Below are 27,251 nucleotides of genomic sequence, written 5' to 3'. Positions count from 1 at the left end.
AAGAAAAGACGGTTACTCACCTTTATAACTGTTGTTCTTCGAGATGTGTTGCTCATATCCATTCCACACCCGCCCTCCTTCCCCACTGTCGGAGTAGCCGGCAAGAAGGAACTGAGGAGTGGGTGGGCCGGCAGGGGTATATATCAAGTGCCATGGCGGCGCCACTCTAGGGGGCGACCTGCCGGCCCACTGGAGTTGCTAGGGTAAAAAGTTTCCGACGAACGTGCACGCACGGCGCGCACCCCTAACTGGAATGGATATGAGCAACACATCTCGAAGAACAACAGTTACAAAGTTGATTAACCGTCTTTTCTATAGAGATCACTCTAAAAACATGTAGAATAGAGAATGATATACTTTCTATATAGTTTTAAACCAACAGAGAACACTATAAAGAGGGATAGAATTATTGAATTCTGTAGGATGGTTTAAAAGCTATAGAAAGAATATATAGAAAGAGTATAATTGAAAACGATAAGCTGCGGGATATCTCCATAAGGACCAATGACCGACAGTGAATTGAAAGGAAGGGAGAAACTGAGAATGGTTTGATCTTTCCTGTTTTGTTTGATTCTCTTGTTGCATGGAATAGTTGATACACTCTTGCAGTTGTGTCACAACAGCACTATATTTCAATAATAAAAATGAAATTGGCCTCACTACAAACCTCCCACTTATTAGAAAACAGTCATGCAATATACAAACAATGCTTCTATTATGAAAACATTTCTTTGCTTTTGGTTCACACTAGTTTGCAACTCCCAAGTTTCACTTTAAATGTAGGATGTGAATGAACGCTGAAGTTCAGTTAAAACTATGAATTTCACTTCGTTTGGATGGAAAGCTTTAAATATAGGCCCATGTTTGTTTAATAACAGTGTCAGGTTTATCAGAAAGGTTTTGTGAACTTCATCTAAAACTTTCAAAACAAACCAGGGTAGAGTTTAGAGTTTGTAAGAAAATGAGGACTGAGGCTAGGTTAGTGTGGTTTTAGGTTTCATTGCCACTATCTTGCAAGGCAGTACAGCACTTTACATGCTCAAAATCAGAAACCCTGAGGTTACAACAGTATATGCAAATATTTCTTATAGGACAAATCAAGACAGAATAATCCTGAACTGTTTTACACCCAAATATAAGTAAAGCAGCATATATAGTCAATTTTTTTCATGACAACTGGCAAAAACTCCTGGGACACTTTCTGCAAATCCCACCTTTCCCATATTTAGACAGGGCAGGCCGGAGGATTCAGGGGGCCTGGGGCAAAGCGGGGGAGCTGCGGCGCTTGTACTCACCCGGCGGCGGTGTGGATCTTCAAGGGGGGGGGGCTTCAGTCACTCTGTGTCTTCGGCAGCACTGTAAGCCCCCCCGCCGCCGAAATGCTGCCAAAGACATGGACCGCCACCGGGCCAGGGCTTGCGAGGACCCAGTGGGGCCGGGGCAAATTGCACCATTTGGCCTCCCCCCCGCCCCCCCCCCCGGCAGCCCTGTATTTAGATCCGGATTTTTGCAATATAAAAACACTTCTCTCCAACAACTGAATTTTAGAATGTGCAATAAGGCCTGATCCTCAGCCTGCTGATGTAGTCAGTGAGAACCTTTCCATTGGTTTCATTGGGCTTTAGATCAGTTTAGATCCTTAGAAGACACATGTTATGGTCTCACAGTTCACAAGGGTTTTCACTAGAGACTCTCTTTTCTCTCTCTCTTTTTTTTGGTTATGCCTCATTTTTGTGCCTGCACAGAGGTGATTTTCACAACCCACCTGCGACAGTAAATATTTATGTAAGACAGAAAGAGGGGTGGGGGGACAGAGAAGAACCTTGCCAGTGCAAGGAGAAAATAATAAATTAATTGTGAGAACAATTAAAAAATATATTTCCACCCCCCTTGGGTAAAGCTAGAGTGGTCATAAAAATGTTTATAGTGTGAATTATCTGTTAAATGATGAGCAACTAAAACAAATAAACATAAGCTATTGCATAACTGCTTTTGACTCCATATGTTCCCAAACAGTAATTAAACTGGTGTAACCCTCTTCATTTAATGATCGTATCTTTTTGTGCAAGACCAAATTCTGTTCTAATTACACCAAACTACCGTCATTGACAACAGTAAGGCTGCCCTAGTGTAGCATGATAGAATTTGGCTCATAACAGAGAAAGGAAACCAAAAATTAAGCAAAGACTTTAAACAAAAAAAACTGTTCAATGGATAACCGTGATTACCCATACATTCTATCCAGTAGCCAAATTCAATGCCCATTACTGCACTGGGATAACCTTAAAAAAAAGTGGGAAAAGAAAGTTCAAGTTAAGGCCTTGTGGAAGAAGAGGGTAGACAGCACATTTTTTCCTCTTATAAGAAGGGGTTGTATAGATGGATTTACCAACAGGGCCAGCTGAAATTCTTGTAACAAACAGGTATTCAAAATAATGAATGCTACAAAAGAAGGTAAGATCCCTCATAATACAAGAGCAAGGGGACATGCAATGAAAGACGACAAAAAAATTTTCAAGTGCATTTCTTTTTACTGGAATGTATAACTAGCATAAGGAACTCATTGCCACAACATATAAATTGAGGTCAAGAGTTTAGTAGCATTCAAAAAATATACATATTTATATGGACGAGAACATTCACACCAACTGTTTCAAGGCCTAAGATAAGCATTAGCTGACGGGGGTTATTCCAAATGGATAAAATAATTATCCACTACAGAGTTTCTCACACCTTCGGCTGAAGCATTTGATACTGGCCACTACCAGGGATAATGCTGGAAAACTAAGCTGATGACATAACTTAGGTCCTGACTTCCTGGGAACATTAGTTTTATGTCTCATCTAAAAGCCAGCATTTTCAGTAGCCCAGTGCTCTTAGCACCATGCTGGGACAGTGGTTCAGTACTGACTCAGAGGGAAGAGTGCCATTTATCAAGTCATCAATACCACTGCCTACAATGCCTTGACATTCCTTGGCGGTCTCCCATCCACGTGTTTGTCTCGCTTAGTACAACAGATCTGATAGGAGCACAACTCAAGGGACTATGGCTGCAGTAGAGTGCATAAGCAGTAACATGTGTCAGACTACCTAATAAGTTAAATAAAGAAAATCCTAGTTTCAAGCTCAACACCTCTCTCTCTCTGGCTGTTCTTGGCAGACATTTTTTATGCATATTACAGTAAAAAAGTTTACAATGTGTTCAGTAGATCTGAGAGCCAGAGTGAGGCCATCCTTAAAAAATGTTCAGTTTCCTATTCCCAACCAACAGTTCTCAGACTAATCTCTGCCACTAGACTTTTGCTCATAGGATGGAGTTTTTAATGTCTCTTAGATTTCTTTTTTGTTACAATCACACTAAAAAAATGTCCAGGAGTCAATTCACAAAGGATACAAAAAAACCCCCAAAAAATGCACACCACATTTTTAAAGGTTGGCCACACTGCACCCAGAGAACATGTTGAACTCGATTTAGGAATTGCGCAGAAGAATATCTGGCAGAGTTCAGAGTGTGTCAGGCTTTTGGGAAGGGAAAGGGTGGTTCTGAGGACAAGGAGTCCCAAAGAAATGGAAAAGCTTCACAGAACTGTATATCGCAGCTGGTGTTAATACAGTGTTCCTACAGCTCGCGCAAGTCTTCTATTACCAGCTGTTGAGTAACTTTTGATCTTCCAACTGTATTTTGCTTAAATTATACAGACTAGTGAATTATTGTAGAATTCTGGATACAACTGAGACTTCCCGATTCACTGTCAATGATGTCCTGATTGACTGTCAATGATGTCAAATTTTAATCTATAATGCCAAACAAACACACATGCTCAGCTGTTTTCCTTATGGTACATTTCAGTTCATAAAAGCAATAAGGCACTTTAAGGCGTACACTGCTGAGTGTGGTTATCACATTACTTGGGTACACAGTCACACCCTTTGGCCATAATTCTATCCAAAGTATGCTATTATGGTCTACAAAATTAACTGCTTTCCATGTCTTATGACTAAGGTATGTACTGTAAAACTTGGCTTTAATCTACTTTAAAAATATCAAAACAGGAATATTTAATGGCTTATGACAGAATGCACTACAAAAAAAGCTAATTTTTAAACTTTCCTTATTTCCTGGAGAAAGCATTTAAAATGTGGAATAAGGCTCTGAAACATTTATAAAAAAAAAAGTTCTCTTAAGTTTGCTGCATTCACAAAATAAAATTTAAAAATAAAAGTGGTTACATCAGCCTTGCAAAGTCAAGAAAAGTATTTATCAGCCCACATAAAAGTCTTCTAGCCCTCCCTTACTATAAACATTAACATGTGTATCCCCTCATCCACCCGCCCACCTGCACCTGAACAGTCTCTCTCATACACACCTCTCACGTGTGCATCTGCATCTGGTCTATACTAGAAAATTAGGTCAGTTTAACTATGGCAGTCAGAAGTGTGAAAAATCCACATCCCTGAGAGATGTAACTATGCTGCTCTAACCCCCAGTGTAGACAAGGGCAGGTCATGTATCAGAATCATTGTAGGGGATGGTCAGGAGTAAGTCAATGCACCATTTACTGAAATAATGTACATTTTAGTAGTTTTCGTAAGTTTCTTCCTTGCTACCAAGTCCACTCCCCACCGGGGCCGTCAGAGGATTCAGGGGGCCTGGGGCAAAGTAATTTCGGGGGCCTCTTCCATAAAAAAAAAAAATATGTTGCAATACTATAGAATACTATATTCTCGTGGGGGCCCCTGCGGGGCCCGGAGCAAATTGCCCCACTTGCCGCCACCGCCTCCTCTTCCCCCCGGGCAGCCCTGCTCCCCACTACTCCCCCAACCAGTGCATTTTCCAGTAAAGGGATAGAGAGCAAGTAATGATACGCTTATATTCAACCAACCCAGTAACTAGTAATATGAGATACACTTTAAAATCTTGAATAAATATTTTAGGTGTTTGAGCTATATAGTATGGGTACGATAGTCGGAGCAGCATGCAGGGCTCTAAAAGCCTTCATTCCAGCTTGAGGAGGATTTCCCCAGCAAAAGCACTGGAGATTTCAGGCTATGCTGCACCCAAAGAGGGCAGCCCCAGGAAGCTGCCATCCCTTAAGAAAGGCCTCCCAGGGCTGCCATAATTATGCCATGGACCTCTCCAGTTTCAAGCCACCTTAACCTCTTGATCCTCCTCTTAGGAGGTGCAGCACAGACTCACCCAAGATTTTATTGTCTATTCCTCATTGAGCCTGCGGCAATAACTGCAGCATATAAACACATATGCCACAACTGAATAGAAGAATTACATACACGGGGCAAATTATCCTTCTTGGTGGACAGACTTGAGCCCCAACCCAACATCTAGATCTCAACTCCCCTCCAAATGTTGTGGAAAGTTTGAATCCAGACAGGGTCTTTGTGGCTCACCCCATCTCTAGAATGGGCCACACTTAAAATACTAGATCTGAACCACAGGCTTAGAAAGGCTCCTCTCCACTCTATACTTTGAATTGCACTGCCATCATGACAACTAAGTCGCCTGACCAAAATTTTAAGGAGCAAGTCCTGGACACATTCAGGATGAATTCTCCTCAGTACTTACATTTTATCATTAAGTTTCTGGATTGAATTTTTGTCACTAAGATCTTGGGGGAAACCCTGTCATTTATTCTACATTTGTGCAGCACTTAGCACAATGGGACCCCACCTGGCTGTAGCCTTTAGTCATTACCACAATATTAATAACATTGTATATACAAACAAGTAGTTTCTGTACAGTTTATGCACCACGGCCTCAACTGAAATGCCCTGATGCCAATTACCTGTGTTCAATACATAATGCATGCAGCACTGGAAAGAGACTGGACATGCGGGTTCATGCTCATGTCTAGGAAGAGCCAGTCTCTGCACAGGATTTTAATGTTTGTGAAATTCTTCCTCAAACTGAAAAATGCTAGTGCAAACACACAGTCCTGACTCACCATGTTAAACACCTTCTCTCCATGTCCACAGAAACTGAGAGAATCACGATTTGTCCAGAGAGAGAGAGAGAGAGAGAGAGAGAGAGAGAGAGAGAGAGAGAGAGAGAGAGAGAGAGAGAGAGAGAGAGAGAGAGAGAGAGAGAGAGAGAGAGAGAGAAAAAAAAAGAAAGAATAATTTAGACCAGTAAATCTGAACACATGACATTTTTCTTAAAAAAGAATAAAACATAGAAGGAAGAAAGGAAGAGTGAAGAATCTACAGGAGACAGCTACAGTGTGGAAAGTTATTCTCTGAAAACTCCAACTTTTAACATTACTAGACTTTATTGACCACTGATCTGCGGGGAAAAATCAGTGGCAAAACTCCCATTGACTTCAGTGGAGCCAGGTGACTGACTGACAGACAGACTCCTGTAATACCCCAAACAAATCTTATGGAATTAAGATTAGCTTTACATAATCAGGATTAGTATCTTTTGGGTCCATTGTGTTAAAAAAGCAACTATATAGGTGTTACTGTGATATTTTATGTACCTTCTCTCGTAGTGAGGGGGATGCTAATGTACCTCCTGTTATTAACCTCTTTAAGCCACCCCTCAGGAGAGGTGCGCACACACTAGTTCAAACTGGATTCTCCAGGGGCCGACAGACAAAGAGAGGGGTTTGGGGATATATAAGATGGTTTTAAACTAACTCAGGGCCCTTTTCCTGATCCACACATTATGATAGTCTAGAGTGCTCACTCTGGACGGTACATAATCCTAAAGAGAAAGGAAAGCATCAAACGGATAGCTACATGTTAGCTAATAGCCTGCCAGCAACCCAGCACTTTACTGTAAGACCCTCCCAAGGTTGCCCATTTTAGGGGAAGCAACCAGACAAGCCCAAGACTTTTCAAAGAGGAGCTGTGTTTTGCTTATACGGTCTGCTTAAGTTATTACAGACAGTTAAGAAGAAGCAAGACAAAATGTGGAATCATGATGCAAAAATCTAGGTAGGCTACTATTGTATAAGAGAAATGATCCACAGCTGGAGGAACAGAGGACTCAGACAAGAGAAGAAATTGCTAGGGGCAATTAAAGGCAGACATTGGCACACCAACCTACTCCAGAGTTATCTGAAGGGGGTTCTTTCCTCACCCTGTCCCCAGTACACAAAGTGTGGTTACCTGCAATTCATGGTGATGAAAGGAGCCGAGTCATTGCAGAGGCAAGTAAAAGGAGAAGTAAAGTAAGGTGGAAGTTTCATCTCAGACTATCTGTAACATGTTTATAGAAATTCCATATCAAAGAGACAGAGAGCAATAAAAAGTAATGGATATGTATTATGGGGAAACATGCCAGTTTCAGAAATATTACACTTTGGTCAGCAGATTTTAAAAATAAATGCATCTGTTAAACAATGTATTCAGGACTGAACATCAATTCAAATCATGATTTCATGCAATCTTAAGTAATATTCAGTTCAGTCACCTCATGTAGATTCTATACCTTGAAGCCTCATCCTAGCCTTTCAGCCAGTTCAGGTGAAGATACCGTGAAAAGCTCTTTGCCTCCAAACTCATCTTCATCAGCAGCATTGCATAGGTTCCTCTGGAATAGCTAAGCAATTTATGGGCCAGATCCATTGAAGTCAACCAAGACACTTTGATTTGCACAGCAGGCTGAAGATCTGGCCCGACGTGCCATGCCAGCAAGGGCATCTCCAGGCTCCAAAAGAAAAATTCAGTTCCCCACCCTCTTCTGCATCTAAAATATTGCTCTTAATAAGTTTAGGTTTGTTTACCAGGCTAAATATTTGTACAATATTTGTTAATATTCAGGACCACCTGTTTGGGCCTGCTCTGGTATACTGGTAGAAATCATCTGAGGCACAGAGAATCTCTGGGGATTTCCATGGTAAGGTGCATATACACTGCCAGATGGGGGAAAAAAATGCCTCAACAGCTGATATTTCATGTACTTCTGTGTAGCAAGAAAATGGCAACAGCAGTTGCCATGAAGCTAGGAGCACCAGAAAACAGCAAGAATAGTAAAAATCTCATCCTTCTCTAGGATCCAGAATCACTCTACTCTCTTTGAGCACACAATTCTCACTAAGAGAAGGCAGGTATCTGCTCCAACTAGACAATTCTTCCTGCTTTATTGGGATAGCAGATAGATAGCTGTTCATCACCTACGGAAAAAGCATCCCAGTTTCAGTGGATCTAAATGGAAACATCCAGGTACGCTGAAGCAAGGTAGAAACAATAGATGAAGTCTGCAGAATAGAGAAGCCTCCAATGATCAACCTGTAACACATCATCATCTCCTTTTTCCCCTCTCCAGTGCCTACTGCTGCTCCTGATCAACTCACATCTCAAAAGATGGTCATTTCAGCCAGTGAATCTTGAGCAGAGGAGAGTGGATGAAGAAAAAAGAGCCCTGGAAGGAACAAGAGGTTTCTCCAGGATGAGGGGCTGGAGTAAAGCATGCAGAACAAAGCCAAGTGAAAGAGGATAGTTAGTATGTAGTGTTGCTATCCTCTTATCCTATTATTTGTGGAGTATTGATAATGCTCTCAGCACTGTCGAGAACACAAAGTAGAGAGGATATGGCAGGATATTTGTTGTTACAGATCTTGCCAAAATAGTGAGGCAGCTGGGGAAGTTAAAAGCCTCTGACTTGTACAGAACTGATGTCCATGACAACAGAAGACCTGCAGTGTCTAGTCATCATTTCAAAGGAATGGAGCAAAACTGAGGTTTATTACAGTAGAACCTCAGAGTTACAAACACTAGAGTTATGAACGGACCAGTAAACCACACATCTCATTTGGAACCGAAGTGCGCAATCAGAGAGCAGCAGAGACCAAAAGAAAAAAGAAAAAAGAAAAAGCAAATACAATAATGTGTTAAATGTAAAATATGAAAAAACAACAACAAAATAAAGGAAAAACAGAATTTTTCTTCTGCATAGTAAAGTTTCAAAGCTGAATTAAATCAATGTTCAGCTGTAAACTTTTGAAAGAACCATATCATTTTGTTCAGCGTTATGAACAACCTCTATTCCAGAGATGTTTGTAACTCTGAGGTTCTACTGTACTGACATGTGAAGAAGAGAAACAAAAAGATTTAAAAACAGAAAAAGAAAAAACAAGAGTTATTATTATAGCATGGAGTTAAGATAGAATATAGCAAGTCATTCAAAATACTAAGTTAAGAATTTATGGAGGGCTTCGGTAAGAACTTCTGAAGTTTCCTGAATCTTTTCCATGCTCTAGATCAGGGGTTCTCAACCTTTTTCCTTCTAAGGCCTCCCCAACATGCTATAAAAACTCCTCACCCCACCTGTGCCACAATAACTGTTTTTCTGTTCGGGGATAGCAAGCCGGTCAATTGCCTGGGGCCCCATGCCACAGGGGCCCCCGAAGCTACATTGCTCAAGCTTCAGCTTCAGCCCCAAGTGGCAGAACACACGGCCCTGGACTTCAGCTTTCTACCCTGAGCCCCAGCAAATCTAATGCTGGCACTGCTTGGTGGCTCCCTGAAACCTGTTCGTGCCCTTCCCTCTCCCGGGGAACACCGGACTCCTGGTCGAGAACCACTGTTCTAGACCAAATCCACTACTACTAATCACCACCACTGTGGTTGTAGCTTTCAGAAGCACTTCAATAACAGTGCCAGCATTTCACTCACTTTTTATTGAAGAAATCCTGACCAGAGATTAACATTTTTTTTAAATAAAGTCAAAAGTTAGGTGTCAGTAAAGACAAATGTTGCTGAACAGAAGAGTTGTGCCAGCAGTTTCCCATGATAATCTGGCATTATTTTTCTCTAACTGGCATCCAGGCAACTGAGGTTGTTAACATCCCTTTACATATATTCAAACCTGCATTCATTTAAAAATATAAATCTGGGACACTATGCATGGTACTTTTTGGGGAAAGTGGGCAGGAAGAGAGACAAAGTTTAAGTGAAATAATTAAGTTACATATTGACACAGCACTAATGTAAGAACTTTTCTTTTCTTTTTTTTTTTTTTTTAAATCAGAGCTAAGTCATATGAGGGGAGTAAAGAACAACCCATTTGTAGCAAGAGAGTCAGGAGACTCATTTGGAAAATGTGAAATAAATCAATTTTTAAAAAGTTATAAAATCACTTTCATATTTTCAGATACACTGTGTGTTTATGGAACTGTAGGAAGGGGCTATAACAATGGCATCAAGAAGTTTCTTATTTATGGTCTCACCACGATTTCCATATTAAATGAGTTCAATTTAAATGTAAAATTCTAATTGTTAGCCCTACAAACTCAGCCTGAGCTCCAAGAACCAAGCTGAATTCATTCCATCTCACACATCAGCACAACCGGTAATAAAGGTTCCACTGGCCAAACTATGCTCTAAACTAACCTTGCTGCTGAAAGTAGTGCCATTGCACACTTGTTCAAATCCATTTGTTTCAGTGGGTTTCCACAGCTATTGGCAAGTGGAACATAAGCTGCCATCTTATAGAAGATGCACAAGATGGATTCTGTTCCTCGTCAGCTGTATTGACTTTGTAGAGTTAAAAGAAGTAATAATTTTTTTTAAACTAACTTACTTTGTCACTAAAGACAGAAGATGCATCTCAGAATACCCACAGATAGCAGATCTGATGAGTGAGGTAATGCCTTTATTTTATTTTTTTTTAACATAATTACTTTTAGAGTAGAATGAAACTTTAAGAGCTTTTTAAATTTTTCTTCTGAAAATAACTGAATTTTAAAAAAAAGATCAAAAGGAAGTGATGTCGTCAATTTAAAATTTGCTACTTTTAAAAATATTGATGGCTGTTTCATTTTAGTGGAAACATAATATTAGGCTCAGTAAAAGGGAATCAGTCTTCGTAATGACAATTTCATTGATTAGATGATCAGTTAACAAAATGAGGATTTCATAATTCTCTCTTTAAATGTGCTTATGTAAACTGAGCTGTACAGTTTTGCTCCACAAAAGAATTGCAGCAAACCCACTCCAACTAAAATCCTTGAGGAAAATCAGACTGACATATTGGCCACCTAACAAATTGCCTCTTTTGGTTTGTTTCTCTTTGGAGGTTTCATCTTTGCTTCTCCCCAATGCCATTATTTTAAAACATATGATGCATGGGTATAAGGGGTTAAACATTGTGCCAAATAAATAACCTTCAAAAGGCATATGGAGAAATAATGGTTGTGGTTTTGTGTATTTACGTATGTATGAGTAGGGTCGACAATGTAATCAACAGTCCCTGTCTATGCTGTATTCTGATAATTCAGAGGTCAAAAGAACATTCTATCATTTAAATGAATTGTAAACATGGGATATCTCGGTATTCCTCTCTCTTTGAAATGTATTGTGAATGGTGGAGGAACAAGCAAATGGCCTTATGTTAATTCGTATAGCTAAGTACCGGTGATGGACCTCCTCCAAAATCATCCTAATTACCTTTTGTTCCCTGAGGAACTCCAACATGTCAAAAGACATGAAGTCATAAAAGATCCTTGGGTCCTGATTCTATCTCAGAACTGCTTAGGCTTCATCAGGGGAAGTTTGAGTCACAAGACTAAGGTCCCAGCTATGCTGGTACACCCTGAATATGATATTTGGACATTGGACTATAACCTATTAACTATTTCTGAAAGAACTCTTTGCAGCTACAAAGCTCACCATCTCTGCTATGAATGTGCACCCTCAATGAATTGAGCTCATGTCTGTATGTATATTGATCTTTTAACCATACTCTCTCTCGTTTTTTAATAAAATTTTAGTTCAGTTAATAAGAAATTGGCTGTAGCGTATTTGGGTAAGATCTGAAACATTCGTTAACCTGGGAGGTAATGTGTCCAATCTTTTGGGATTGGTAGAACCTTTTCTTTTATATGATGAAATAAGATTTACAGAAATCATCATATTTGATGTGGGTACCTGGATGGAGGCCTAAAGCGGGATCATTTTCAGAGACCTATGTTGTTTGAACATCTGAGTAACCAGTAAAGTAATAAAGAAGCTGTTTTATGCTGGCTTGGTAAATCTAAGTATTGGAATAGCCACCAGCTTTATGGGTATTGCCTGCCCCATTCTCTGCAGTTCACCTTAGTTGAGAGTCCATAGATGGCTTCCCACTAGAGCCCTGGTCATAGAACAGCAACATTACAAAAAAGCAAAGTCCTGTACAATTCTAAAGGACTAATAAATAATGGTTGCTGAAGATGGGGCATCTTTAAAGGGTATGCAAAATTGTACTAGAAAACTGGAAACAAGGAAAGGAGTAGGAATGGACAGATATGTGCCCACTGCCTTTTCCCTTTACAGACCTGCTATCATGTGCTTTTGGCTGGTCTCTTGCTAACTTATTTCCCTTTCTTTGCCAGACTGACCCCAGTGTTAGAAGGTGGGCAGGGTAAAAGGAGGGCACTTTGGGCCAGCAATGGCAAAGCTAGTTGGCTGGGGAATCTGAACAGAGAGGAGGAACTGGGGGATAATTTGGTGACATCTTTTTTAAAAAATGGTACCATTGTACCACTAATTTTTGCTTTATGTTCTCTGTATTGTCTATTTACATTGTAAACTCTTTTGGGCAAAGACTATGCCATACTGTAACCTAAAACAACAGGGCCCCCATCTGGGTTGCGGCCTGTGGATACAACTTCAATATAAAAATGTTAAATAATAGTGGTCCCTTAAAGCAAGGGATTGCGTACTGGGAGGTGGATTCTTACTGCAGTCTTCACTGTATTTGGTGAATGTAATTGTGTGTGTCTCTTTACAAAAGAAAGATGTACCTAAAGCAGGGGGTAGGATTCAGTGAGGAGGGAAAGGGAAGAGAGGCTGCATCATCATGGGTCTCCCAGTTCCACTAATAGAAGCTTCCCACTCAGATTCGGCTTCTACTTGTTCATCTTTCACTGGAAGGAACTACTCCTAATTGTGTGAATTTTCCCCAGTGCGGGTTAATGTTATAGAATGTGTTGGCAACTGCTTACCACTAATAGATTTCCAGTGAGTGCGCTTTGTTGCACCTCTGTCGATACATATGGCACCTCTCTTGAACCAGGGTCTGTCATGAACATATAGCTAAGGGTAGCATAAAATCCCTCCTTTACCTGTAAAGGGTTAAGAAGTTTGAATAACCTGGTTGGCACTGACCAAAAGGGCCAATAAGGGGGAGAAGATACTTTCTAATCTAAGGGGCAAGGGTTTTGCTTTGTGCTCTGTGTGGGTGCTCTCTCTGAGACAAAGAAAGAGATCAAGCAAGTAATCCAACACCTACTGAAATGATACTTACTATTTCTGTAATATTAGATGTAATATCAAGGAAATGTGTTAGATTATCTTTTGTTTTAGCTTGCGAATTTTCCCTATGCTGAGAGGGAGGTTTATCCCTGTTTTTGTAACTTTGAAGTTTTGCCTAGAGGGGAAATCCTTTGTTTTTTAAATCTTATTACCCTGAAATTAAAAAATTACCTTCCATCCTGATTTTACAGATGTGCTTCTTTTATTTTTTTTCTTTATAATAAAAAGTTCTGTTTTTTTAAGAATGTGATTGGTTTTTAGCGTCCTAAACACCCAAGGGTCTGGTCTGTGCTCACCTTGTTTACCTATCTGGTTGGTAGATTATCCTCAAGCCTCCCCAGGAAAGGGCGTGAAGGGGCCTGGAGGGATATTTTGGGGAAGCAGGAACTCCAAGTGGTCCTTTTCCTGAATCTTTGTCTAACTCACTTGGCTGTGGCAGCAGTACTCATCCAAGGACGAGGAAGGATTTGTGCCTTGGGGGAGTTTTTAGCCTAAGCTGGTAGAAATAAGCTTGCGGCGGGGGGGGGAGGGGTGTCTTTCATGCGGGTCCCCACATCTGTACCCCAGAGTGCAGAGGGAACCCTGACAGGGTCATTTTAGGGGAACCAAGAAGTCAATTCATGACTTCCTTTATACAGTTATTGTGTTAGTTTAATGCTATATTTTGAGAATTCAGAGAGTGCATTTTTATCCCCCAGAAGTTAAAGCAGTAACTTTTGCCAGAAGTGGATAATGAACCACTTCATTTAAGAATGAGCTTTGCAGATCCTTAAAGATCCATCTGAAATTAGACAGCCATGATCTCAGCACCTGGCTGGGCAAAGACATCTCAGCTATGTAGGTGTCATGTGTGCATCCAGGAAGTTCTGCCACAATATTTAATGAATAAAATGAGATGTTCCTTCATTTAGAAGATTTAGGATTCTCTGCCCCCATCCCCTTCTCCCTACAAACCCCATCCTAGTCCTAAATTAAAAATATATAGCATTTTATTATTAGAGTTGATCCAAAGAACTTCTATTCAAAAACTGGTACTCATGATTTATAGTCATGGAAAGAGAAAAACAGGAAGGTTAACAAATATATTCTTGTCATTAAAAATAAATAAATGAAATCACATGCTATCTGTTTTTGAAAACTGACGCAGTGCTTTCTATTCCTATATACTTTCTGCTTGCCTTATTGCACTGCTATAAGATCATTTATTCATTCTCAGGACACTGAAAAAACTAATAGCAACACACAAGCTCTCCATGAATTTCAGTTATTGTTTCGGAGTGGATGTAAACTGTTAAGAGTTACACATGAGAAGCGATTTGCAGCACTCAACCAAAAACATACATTGGTCCTACAAAACCCAAGAAAAAATGTGTCACATTCTTGTGCACCAGCAACTGGCATATTATTAAGCGTTTACATATGTATAGACCTCTCTTTTACAGAGAATGCCTGTAACAGAAATTAGATGGCTGAATGCATTTCAGAATAGACTTCATCTCCAGTAACCCTCTGGAAAGGCCCAGTGCCTTGAACTGAAAGATGAGTAGAGTTCTTTCCACAGAGTAAAAAAGGACGGACTTTAGCTTGTCCATTCTTCCAACTATCCAGAGATAATAGATCTGCTGTTTTTCTTCTACCCAACCATTAGCAGTAAGTACACTGGTTAGCAGTCATTCTCAATTCAAGCATTTATGGCCTGCAAATGCTCTAATTTCTTAATATTCTACATACAATACATTGCTGCTTAGAGCTGTAACAGTATGATCATAACTTTCTCCTGCTACCTAAAATCTGACATTTCTCAAAGTTAAGCTAACTCTGACCCCCAAACAAGGTTGCTTACAGGGCATGTGGAACAGTGAAAGTTTCCTATGTATATGTACTTTATATTGCTATCTTCATGTCTGGTCACAATGTTGTGGTTCACAGTGTGTGGGGTTGGGGGGAAGAAATGAGGGAGAAGAGAAGGGAGGAGCCGCAATTCTCCTTCCTCTGTAAACAGGCATGGAATCGGAGGGGCCTTGGCTTGCCTTTTTCACCCTGCTACCCCCTCTCCAAATGCCCCAGATAGCCCAGTCGAGCCTGCAGAGAGAAGAAAGTTATCTTCTATTGGTATAGACCTGAAAAACAAAAAAAGGAGGAGGGATCCAGAGAGAAAGAGAGAGCTGGCTAAGTCACAATTCCTTCCCCACTTTTCTCCTGGGGCCACGTATCTATGTACTGCTGCTGGTTATGGGCCAAAGTAAACACTCAGTCTTGCCCTTGTCCTTCTGTCTTAAAGTGCATTTTCATCTTTCTGCCTAAAATTTCAGCATTTCATTTTTCTGCCCGACATTTAAACCTTGCCTAAATAAATTATTTCAAGTGTCCTCATGCTAAGATATGTTTATCCACAACTTAAAATGAGAGAGAACATAAGAATGGCCATACTCGGTCAGACCGAAGGTCCATCTAGCCCAGTATCCTGTCTATCAACAGTGGCCAATGCCAGATGCTCCAGAGGGCATGAACCTAACAGGTAATGATCAAGTGATCTCTCTCCTGCCATCCATCTCCATCCTCTGACGAACAGAGGCTAGGGACACCATTCCTTACCTATCCTGGCTAATAGCCATTAATGGACTTAACCTCCATGAATTTATCCAGTTCTCTTTTAAATGCTGTTATAGTCCTAGTCTTCACAACCTCCTCAGGTAAGGAGTTCCACAAGTTGACTGTGCGCTGTGTGAAGAAGAACTTCCTTTTATTTGTTTTAAACCTGCTGCCTATTAATTTCATTTGGTGACCTCTAGTTCTTGTATTAAGGGAAGATTATTTACTTATTCCCATATCTACTTTCTCCACATCACTCATGATTTTATATACCTCTATCATACCCCGCCTTAGTCTCCTCTTTTCCAAGCTGAAGAGTCCTAGTCTCTAATCTCTCCTCATATGGGACCCATTCCAAACCCCTAATCATTTTAGTTGCCCTCCCCTGAATCTTTTCTAGTGCCAGTATATATATTTTTTGAGATGAGGAGACCACATCTGTACGCAGTATTCGAGATGTGGGCGTACCATGGATTTATATAAGGGCAATAATATATTCTCAGTCTTATACTCTATCCCCTTTTTAATGATTCCTAACATCCTGTTTGCTTTTTTGACCGCCTCCACACACTGTGTGGACATTTTCAGAGAACTATCCACTAGAACTCCAAGATCTTTTTCCTGACTCACTGTAGCTAAAACTAGTTCCCATCATATTGTATATATATAGTTGGGGTTATTTTTTCCAGTGTGCATTACTTTACATTTATCCACATTAAATTTAATTTGCCATTTTGTCATTTGCTCAATCACTTAGTTTTGTGAGATCTTTTTGAAGTTCTTCACAGTCTGCTTTGGTCTTAACTATCTTGAGCAGTTTAGTATCATCTGCAAACTTTGCCACCTCAATTTTTAACCCCTTTCTCCAGATCATTTATGAATAAATTGAATAGGATTAGTCCTAGGACTGACCCTTGGGGAACACCACTAGTTACCCCTCTCCATTCTGAGAATTTACCATTAATTCTTATCTTTTGTTCCCTGTCTTTTAACCAGTTCTCAGTCCATGAAAGGACCTTCCCTCTTATCCCATGACAACTTAATTTACGTAACAGCCTTTGGTGAGGGACCTTGTCAAAGGCTTTCTGGAAATCTACGTACACTATGTCCACTGGATCCCTCTTGTCCACATGTTTGTTGACCCCCTTCAAAGAACTCTAATAGATTAGTAAGACATGATTTCCCTTTACAGAAACCATGTTCTTCTATGTGTCTGACAATTTTATTCTTAACTATTTTTTCGACTAATTTGCCCGGTACCAACATTAGACTTACCGGTCTGTAATTGCCGGGATCACCCCTAGAGACTTTTTTAAATATTGGTGTTACATTAGCTATCTCCCAGTCGTTGGGTACAAAGGCTGATTTAAAGGACAGCTTATAAACCCTAGTTAATAGTTCCGCAACTTCACATTTGAGTTCTTTCAGAACTCTTGGGTGAATGCTACCTGGTCCCGATGACTTGTTAATGTTAAGCTTAACAATTAATTCCAATACCTCCTCTAGTGACACTTCAATCTGTGACAGTTCCTCAGATTTGTCATCTACAAAAGCTGGCTCAGGTTTGGGAATCTCCCTAATATCCTCAGCCTTGAGGGTTGAAGCAAAGAATCCATTTAGTTTCTCTGCAATGGCTTTATCATCTTTAAGCGCTCCTTTTGTATCTCAATCATCAAGGGGCCCCACTGTTCGTTTAGCAGGCTTCCTCCTTCTGATGTTCTTAAACATTTTGTTATTACCTTTGGAGTTTTTGGCTAGCCCTTCTTCAAACTCTTCTTTGACTTTTCTTATTACATTTTTACATTTAATTTGGCAGGGTTTATGCTCCTTTCTATTTACCTCACTAGGATTTGACTTCCACTTTTTAAAGGAAGTCTTTATCTCTCACTGCTTCTTTTACATGCTCATTAAGTCACGGTGGCTCTTTTTTAGTTCTTTTCCTGTTTCTCTTAATTTGGGGTATACATTGAAGTTGGGCCTCTATTGTGGGGTCTTTAAAAAGGGCCCAAGCAGCTTGCAGGGATTTCACTTTAGTCACTGTACCTTTTAACTTCTGTTTAACTAACCCCCTCATTTTTGCATAGTTCCCCTTTTTGAAATTAAATGCCACAGTGTTGGGCTGTTGAGATGTTCTCCCCACCACAGGGATGTGAAATGTCATTATATTATGGTCACTATTTCCAAGTGGTCCTGCTATAGTTACCTCTTGGACCAGCTCCTGTGCTCCACTCAGGACTAAATCTCGAGTTGCCTCTCCCCTTGTGAGTTTCCGCACCAGCTGCTCCACGAAGCAGTCATTTAAAGTATCGAGAAATTTTGTCTCTGCATTTTGTCCTGAGGCGACATGTTCCCAGTCAATATGGGGATAATTGAAATTCCCCACTATTATTCGGTTCTTAGTTTTGATAACCTCTCTAATTTCCCTTAGCATTTCATCACTATCACTGTCATGGTCAGGTGGTCGATAATAGATCCCTAATGTTATATTCTTATAAGAGCATGAAATTACTATCCGTAGAGATTCTACAGAACATGTGGATTCACTTAAGATTTTTACTTGATTTGATTCTACATTTTCTTTCACATATAGTGCCACTCCCCCAGCTGCATGACTTGTTCTGTCCTTACGATATATTTTGTGATTGTGCCCCATTGATTGTCCTCAGTCCACCAGGTTTCTGTGATGCCTATTATATCAATATCCTCCTTTATCACGAAGCACTCTAGTTCACCCATCTTATTATTTAGACTTCTAGCATCTGTGTACAAGCACTTTAAGAACGTGTCACTGTTTATTTGTCTGCCCTTTTCTGATGCGTCTGATTCTTTATGTGAATGTTTCTCGTCTTATCTGGCCCTTACATTATCCTCTTCCATCCTCTGCCCCTGACTCTAACCTAGAGAATCTCTATCAATAGATTCTCCTCTAAGAGAAGTCTCTGTCCGATCTACGTGCTCCTCTGCAATAGTTGGCTTTCTCCTAGTTTAAAAACTGCTCTGCAACCTTTTTAACGTTAAGTGCCAGCAGTCTGGTTCCACTTTGGTTTAGGTGGAGCCCATCCTTCCTGTATAGGATCTCCCTATCCCAAAAGTTTCTCCAATTCCTAATGAATCTAAACCCCTCCTCTTTACACCATGGTCTCATCCACACATTGAGACTCTGAAGCTCTGCCTGCCTACCTGGCCCTGTGTGTGGAACTGGAAGCATTTCTGAGAATGCCACCATAGAGGTCCTGGATTTCAGTCTCTTCCCTAGCAGCCTAAATTTGGCCTCCAGGAAGAAAAAAGGTAAAATGAATTGTGTTCAAGTCAGAGATTTTTAAGAGGCTTCCTGGGAGTAACAACTACACCTTAAAAAGGGAAACTCAACTATATTTTCCATTATTTTGTAATAGGCTCCTACAGGATCTATGTATTTTGCCTTGTTTTTATTCCTATACCCTCCATGATCTGAATTCCTCACTTTATCACTTTCTGACATTTTTAGGAAGCATCCTAAGTCAAATACACAGAAATCTGTGAATCATCTTTAAGAATGCATGGGGCCAGATTCTCAAGTGGCATAAAATCAGCATAGCACTACTGAAGTCAATGGAGCTACACTGATTTACACTAGCTGAGAACCTGCCTCCTGACTGCCACCTTCAGGGCCAGCCCTCATTTTGCTACCTCTGGATCAATAAATACTTATATACTTATCCTATATCCAGAGAAAAATAGAATGAAGAATTTTGTCTTACACCCACCAGCATATGGAGGTAGGTCCAGGACAATGTAATACTAACACCTTCATTACTAACTCCACTTAATGCAAAAGAAAAAAATCTTATGTGGGTACTACTGGACTCCAAGGGGAATATTTTCAAAGGCACCTACTAACTTTGAAAGCCAATGGGACTTAAGCTCTTAAATTACTAGTGCTTTTGAAAATGTTACCTTAAGTACTTACATGGCCTATAATCACTGAAGGATCCAAGTGTGTGGGGAGGGATAGTTCAGTGGTTTGAGCCTTGGCCTGCTAAACCCAGAGTTTTGAGTTCAAGCCTTGAGGAGGCCACTTAGGGATCTGGGGCAAAAATCAGTACTTGGTCCTGCTAGTGAAGGCAGGGGGCTAGACTTAATGATCTTTCAAGGTCCCTTCCACTTCTACAAGATTGGTATATCTCCTATTATTATAAAAACAATAAAATTTCTTCTCATCACATTCCTCTAGTTAAGAAGTCATCCCCATTTCTATTTACAGAGAAAATAAGTGACTTGTCCCAGGTTACATTCTTCAATCAAGGAAAAAATGACTGTGTCAAATATTAAAAAATGTCAACACTTCCAGTAGCTCTACCTCACAGCATCAGGTGACAGAATTACTTCTCCATAACATGTAGACTGCAATCTTACCCCTAAAGAGATCTAAATTTCTCCCTCACGGTTCTTCAAAACCAAACTGTATTCTTCAGGTCTAGGTACAGTTAATCTACTCCAATATATATTAGAAACATAACCTTAGTGATCACTCCCTTAAAAGAGGCCATTATGACAACAGGATTGAGCATGACTCTTCCATTCTTGAGGCTTTGATTCAGAAAGTTACTAATTTAGCAGCTGCTTAACTCTAAGCATTCTCTAAGCTCTCCAGTGGGGCTACTTGTATGCTTAAAGTTAGGCACACACAAAGTAACTTTCTAAATTAGGATCTGAATGATTAGAAATGGGAGGTTTCAATAGTTATGGAGAATCAACAGGAACCGTTACAGAAACAACCACCACCACCACCACGGAGTTATTTTTCTCCTGGTAGTTTCTACAAAGCATTATTCCATAAATCTTATCTACCAAGACACATCAACACTACTCTTCCCAGGCATCCATACCTTTACTTACCATTTTTCTCCTTGTCTCTAGTCCTTAACTTTAATGTACCCACTACCAGTAAGTCACCATAGCAAAACACCAAAGGCCAGGCCAGCCCTAGTGAACATGGACATAACTCCACCGAAGTCAGTGAGTTTGCCCTCACTTTCATCAGGCTGAATTTAGTCCATAGAGCCAACAGTAGACTAAAACATACACCTTACCCGGTGTGTTAGTTACATTTACACTTGGCTTACATACATGACACCTTTTATCCTTCCAGAGCCCTCAGAACAAATCTGTACTTACTCCAATAGGTCTCATTTTCATCCCCTAAAACAAAGCTTTTTTTGGTTGTTTCCTTAGAAGGCCTTTACATCACAGTTATCATCGACAAAGCATCAAGGGTTGGACATTACTCTTTCAGTTGACTGGAAATGCATATGAAGGGGGAAGGCTGGTAAATTTCTGAGAAGCAAACATAGGTAACTGAGCACTTGCCTGCTAGAGAAATGAGAGCTCAAGCTCAAGAGTCCCAACTCACTAGCCCAGGGAGCCAGCCCACTTTTTAAAAGCATTGTTTACTCTCTAGTTTTTTGTCACATCCCCTAGAAATTTCTTACGGGACTATTTTTCATTTGGTACACATATAGCAGGCTTCTGCAGCAATACCCGACAGGGGCTGCCCTTTCCTCATTGTTTTCATTACAGTATGTGTGTAATGCCAGGCTGTACTCAATGTTTTATATCAAACACACACACCGCCCCCCAAAAAAGTCAAATAACCTTTGTCCCAAAAAATCTACACTCAGAGAATAAACACAGATCACACAGTAGAGTGGCTACTGACATTATGAGCTGTACACTTTCTGGATCAGGCATTTAAGGAGGAGGAAGGTGGCTGACTTACATTAGTCAAAGCAGTTATTTGAAATATAAGACAGATGAAACATAACAGCCATAATGGGTCAGAGCAATGGTCCATCTAGCCCAGTAGTCTGTCTTCCGAGAGCAGCTGGTGCCAGTTGCTTCAGAGGGAATGAACACAACAGGGCAATTATTGAGTGATCCTTTCTCTGTCATCAAGTCCCAGCTTCTGGCAGAGGGACCCACAGAGCATAGGGTGGCATCCCTAACCACCTTGGCTAATAGCCTCTGATGAACCTATCCTCCGTGACCTTATCTAATTCTTTTCTTAACTCCATTATACTTTTGGCCTTTACAACATCCCCTGGCAATGAATTCCACAGGACTTCCTTATGGCTATTTTAAACTGAATGCCTATTAATTTCTTTGGGTGACCCCTGGTTCTTGTGTTGTGTGAAGGGGTAAATAACACTCTTATTTACTTTCTCTACACCAGTCATGATTTATAGACCTCTATCATATCCTTACTTACATCTGTTTTCGAAGATGAACAGTCCCAGTCTTTTTAATTCCACCTTGTATGGAAGCTGTTCCATACCCTTCACCATTTTTGTTGCCCTTTTTTGTATCTTTTCCAGTAGGAAGGAGAAACGATTGGGCTGAGCACAGAGAGGGGAAGGAGAAAACTAGTGCAGAGACAGGAGTGTTCTGTAAGGGAGAAGCAGCCTGAATTATAGTTAGTCCTGCCTTGAGTGCAGAGGAGTGGACCAGATGACCTCCCAAGGTCCCTTCCAGTCCTAGGATTCTATAATTTACACAGAAGGTGACAAGTAGCCAGGTTACTTCCATATGTACACAAACAGAATCATGACACCAGCAGGAATGCACACAGAATGAATGGAGTGAACAGTGTTTGAATGTACCTGCTTCTACCAAGTGAAAGGGACAGAATGAAGCAGCAGTGTAAGGCAAACAATGGGTCAAACTCCTAGCTCAGTGACATCACTGTAAATCTGGAGTAAGAGCAAAATTTGGCCTCCTATATTTTGATGTGCCCACATCAAGATTACAGCAGTTTATTTTTCTAAAACATCTACAAGATTTAATCAATAATACTTTATACTGATCAAAAATACAAGGCATAAGGATGAATTTTCAGTAGGTATTTAAGATCTCACATAACTAGACATTTTTAGACAGAAAAATGCATATCTCAACTGTGCCTTTTAACTTGGAGTATCTTTGTACAGGAACGAAACTCAAGAGGACTTGGTTAATATTAACCAAGATCCCTTATCCAGCAAGCATGCACATGATAATTTTATGCACAAGACTGGTCCCACTGAGCTCAATAGAACTACTCATATATGTAAAGTTACACATGTGCATACGTGTCTGCAGGATTGGGGCTCAAGTTTGCCTCTGAAAAAAACAGGTTTTAAACAATTTTTAAAAAGCTAACTGTCAGGAGCCCAGTTCTGCAGAATGCTGAGAGCCGCAGTCACGGATTTCTGTGAAAGCTGAGAGTATTCAACACTATACAGAATTGGACCCGAAGAAAAAAAAAATTATCTGCTTTCATAGACAGTCAAAATACAGACAGTGAAAAGGAAAATACAGCAGGTTAAATTATATTCTCAGTTACATGTGTACAAGAAAGCAGCATTTGGTCAAGCAAGGACTCAGAGTTATTCTGTCCACCAGCTCCCACACCAACAAATCTCTCCACAAAAAAGTTGTCTGAAATATTGTATTACACTAAAGCAGTGATCACTGGATAATGACAAAAGTAAAAGCTGTGAACAGGATTACTCAATAATTAAGTTTATCATATTTTGTGTTCCATTATTACAAGAGCACAAAATCCATTTTAACTTGCTCTTTTTGTAGCTGAAGCCCTCCATCTCTGCACATTCTCCACCAGCTTTCAAAGGAACACGGAAAAGAGGGGCAAACAAGGTCTTCTGGATCATTAAGTATATCCTAATACAATATACAGTCACCACAACGGGCTTTCAGTTTGTGACCCAAGATCCTCTTGGTGTCATTTAAATGACACCAGAACCAGCAAGATGCAGTCAAAGGTGCTGCTAGCAATGTGAAATGGAGACACACACTGACTGACCAGTTGCACATACTATGGTATACCCATAGGGCTCAATTCTGAGGTTAGTTACTCTGGTGGGACTCCATTGACCGCACTGGAGTTACTCCTGATTCAGACTGATGTAAGCAAGATCAAAATCAGGCCTGTTTGGTCTCCACACTTCATTAGTAAGGATCTGATGCTGGAAGGTACAAAGTACCCTCTACCCCCGCTCAAGTCAATGTAATGTGCTGAATGTCCAAAACTTGCAATGTCAGGATCTATTTTAGGAGGAGCAGTTAGAGAGAGTTCTAGCAAGGCCTTCATAAAATGCTTTGTGAAAGACTAAAAAGGTCACCCCAAAGAACTTAGAAATTGTATGCCACGGCCTACATGACGTCTACCAACCTGCTCCATGTATACAGATCACACATGGGAGAAGAACAAAGCTCCACAAGCAAGAATTTCATTTGGCCAAAGAACTGACTACACTGCAGCAGTTTGGAATTAATCTGTGTTAGGTAGATGTTTTTAAACCATCATAGGCCCTCAAAAGTAAGAATACTTGTTTATTAGCATAGCATGTCCCTAATTTACCAAATAGCACACAGAATTAAGATGGCCGAACTAGAACAAGTCTCTCTATGGTCCACGTCTGTGCCACTGGAAGAAGGCCCCACAGTGGAGCTGCATTTGCATTCTGCATGGATGCTGGATTTGGTAGTGTCCAAAAATCTGAGTTTTTACTATTATTTTTTTTTGGTCTGTTTGTTTAAATCATAGGTTCTAGTTTACTAATAATCACCCTACAAGTACATTGTAGAACTAAATCTCAGGAGTTACATGGCTTTTTCATACTTCTGGGCAAATATTACACCCACTTGCCAACCTAATAAGCATGTTCTCTCTACAGAGGTAGAAAAACCTACCATAAGCACACACAGCATGTAAATCATTATTTCAGATTAATCCAAAAATAACTGTACATCTGATGTCAAAAAAAAAAATAGATCACATCCACCATTTTGCACAAAATATGCTCACTACAGTATTGTGGTACATTGAACACTCTTAATGGTTTCTACAGTTACGTATTATACAGACAGTATAATTAGCAAGCAGCATTCTTTTCTGTGAAATACAAAGGAGAAAATAAAATAAAAATCACTACATGTTCATAAAAATACACTTGATCTCATTAACTAAAACTATATTTTAAACTACATTCCATAATTTACAATGCCATAGTCTACATAAACCTGGAACATATAGGCATAGCATAGGTTCACATCCGGTTGATCTGCAAAATACTTTGTGTGTTTTCCTACAAAATACTTATCATTTGCTCTCTTAATACAAGCAGATCAGTGCTTTGCTAAATATTTTTCCACTTTCATTTTATTTCTTATTCACTGTACTTCCAAAACAAGAAAAATATCTGTATAAAGTTAAATGTCATTTTCTGTTCCTCATTACATAACCAGAGATCTTGTAGGAAGTACTATTGCGGAGTTTTAAAAAAATTACCACATACACACCACTGCTTTACAATAATGGTCACTGTTTCCACACATGCCATTGGTATCCCCAATTAAATGAAAATTATATGTAACCTATAGACCAACTTTCAGGTCAATGTTGAATATCCTTTCTATGTCTGACATCATCTACACCTGGCAAAAAGGTAAGCTTTTCTCAGTTAGTGACAGCAAAACCAGTTTTTCCTACTGATTGCAAAAACACTGTATGCTATCATGCAAATAAAGTCATTCACAGAGATAAAAATGTTCCTCAGGTGACTGGATTTGTTTTAATAGCCAAATCGTTTCCAGGAAATGATGGACACGGATTTTATTTTATTGTGAGAGAGACAAGCAATCTAAAATAACAGCCACGTAAACCCTAAACAATCTCTTTCAAGATAAATGGTGCATCACTATGACTTCTTCTTTCTAACAAAGCTAAAAGAGCACGCCCAGAACCAGATTTGAGATATTTCACTTCAAAAAACACAACTCAATGCAAAAATATCCCTGGTGGAGATTGAATTTCATGATTTTTTATTACTTTTGTGACATTGTGATCCTTATCATCATTCTTTATAAAAAGGACCATTGACTCCATATTGGAGAACACACTCATTCCATCCCTATCAGCTCTATGCTCAGGTTTGCACATGCTAAGACAAAAGCACCATATTTCTGAATTCTAACATGATAAAGAAATACATTTACATTTTCACCTTACTCCACCGTACACACCATCATCTCCAATCTTTGTCTTCAAAGCCATTATAAACAGCTTTAAACATTGCTTTTAACCCAGCCGGTATTTTTTCCTCTCTTCTGCATTATAGCCACAACCCTTGAAACACTGTAGCTTGGCTTGGCTCATCTGGGCCCATTTAGTCAAAATAAACACAAAGGAAAGGAACTATTGGGCTGACTGAAACAAACAAACAAAAATCGACTGCAGAACTCCCTAATACTTGTGTGCATAGCTGATTTTACACCAGCTCAGCTTCTACATTGACATTATCTTGTCAGAAAGTGCAGAACAGCTTTCATCACAAATACTTAGAGCTCGAAAATTACAGCAAAGCACCAAAGCTGTTGAAAAACCAACTTTAGCTGGATGCGAAGTGTGCTCTGCAAGTGCAGCATTTGAAGCCTCAACATGACGCAACTGAAATCATATCAGGGATGGGGGCTTATGAACTAAAATGGAACACCCCCACCTCCCCCCCACAAAAAAAACCACATACACACCCCACCTCAGAAATACACCACTCAATGCTCAAGCTCAAAGCACCTTGTAAACAGAGATTTACACAAGCTGCAAATCCATGAGTGTGAATATACCAATGCAATTGACAAACAGCAAATGGTGAAGGGAACCTGGATTGATCAGCAAACCTACAATTCCTCCTCAGCAATCGATCAATAGCCCCTTCTCTCTCCTTCCTGCCCCCCTTAACCCCTTCACGCTCAAAAGTTCAGTGTTGTCGCAATCACCGCAGACCTGCTCTTTTAATGCCCTTATTGGAAACAATCTGGCCTAATTATTAAAGTCACCTCTATAGCTCTCTTTACTCAGCAAGATAAGCCAGGTTGATGCATTCCTGTGCTGGGATCCCCCTGCACTCCCAGTTGCCTCCCCTTCACTTGCAGGCTCCCTCCTCCCTACCTTGCTCCTCGCTGCCCCCAAAGCAGGCTCTGGGCTCCTCCTGGGGGAGCCCGGATCCTCTACCCTCCAGGGTTTTGCGTTTCTTCGACATCTGGCCGGTGTTTGGGAGTTGGGTTTCTCCTTTCTCTCTCCGGGGAGATGAGTGTATGTGGAGAGAGGGAGAGACACACACACAGAGGGGGAGAGGGAGAGAGATTGAAAGAAATCGCTGCTTAAAGAGAGGGGAAGAGACTTTGGAGTGGCTGGAGAGCAAGCAGGAGGCAGGGACTAAGTGGAGAAATCCTACAAATCACAATCCCATCAATTCAGCCCCACGTCTAAGGGGGTTGCCCCCCCCTTTCCTATCCACCTGGGGGAGAGAGGCAGCATTCGAGAGGGAGACAATGGGCACCTCTGCAGGTTTTACACATGTTGA

At 40.3% G+C, this 27,251-nt stretch overlaps 1 protein-coding gene across 1 annotated transcript in view; it reads right to left on the bottom strand.

Moving 5' to 3' along the window:
• Positions 1–26,997, bottom strand: part of PDE10A (phosphodiesterase 10A) — a 601,549-nt gene extending 574,552 nt beyond the window's left edge. Inside the window, exon 1 of the mRNA XM_050949040.1 lies at positions 26,837–26,997. Within this exon, the coding sequence (XP_050804997.1) occupies positions 26,837–26,927 (91 nt within the window). The 5' untranslated portion in view covers positions 26,928–26,997. The remainder of the gene's footprint in view (positions 1–26,836) is intronic.
• Positions 26,998–27,251: the final 254 nt, after the last annotated feature.

The sequence above is a fragment of the Gopherus flavomarginatus genome, chromosome 4 (genome assembly GCF_025201925.1).
Source record: "Gopherus flavomarginatus isolate rGopFla2 chromosome 4, rGopFla2.mat.asm, whole genome shotgun sequence".
Classification (NCBI taxonomy): Eukaryota; Metazoa; Chordata; order Testudines; family Testudinidae; genus Gopherus; species Gopherus flavomarginatus.
This window is presented reverse-complemented; position numbering and strand designations above follow the sequence as displayed.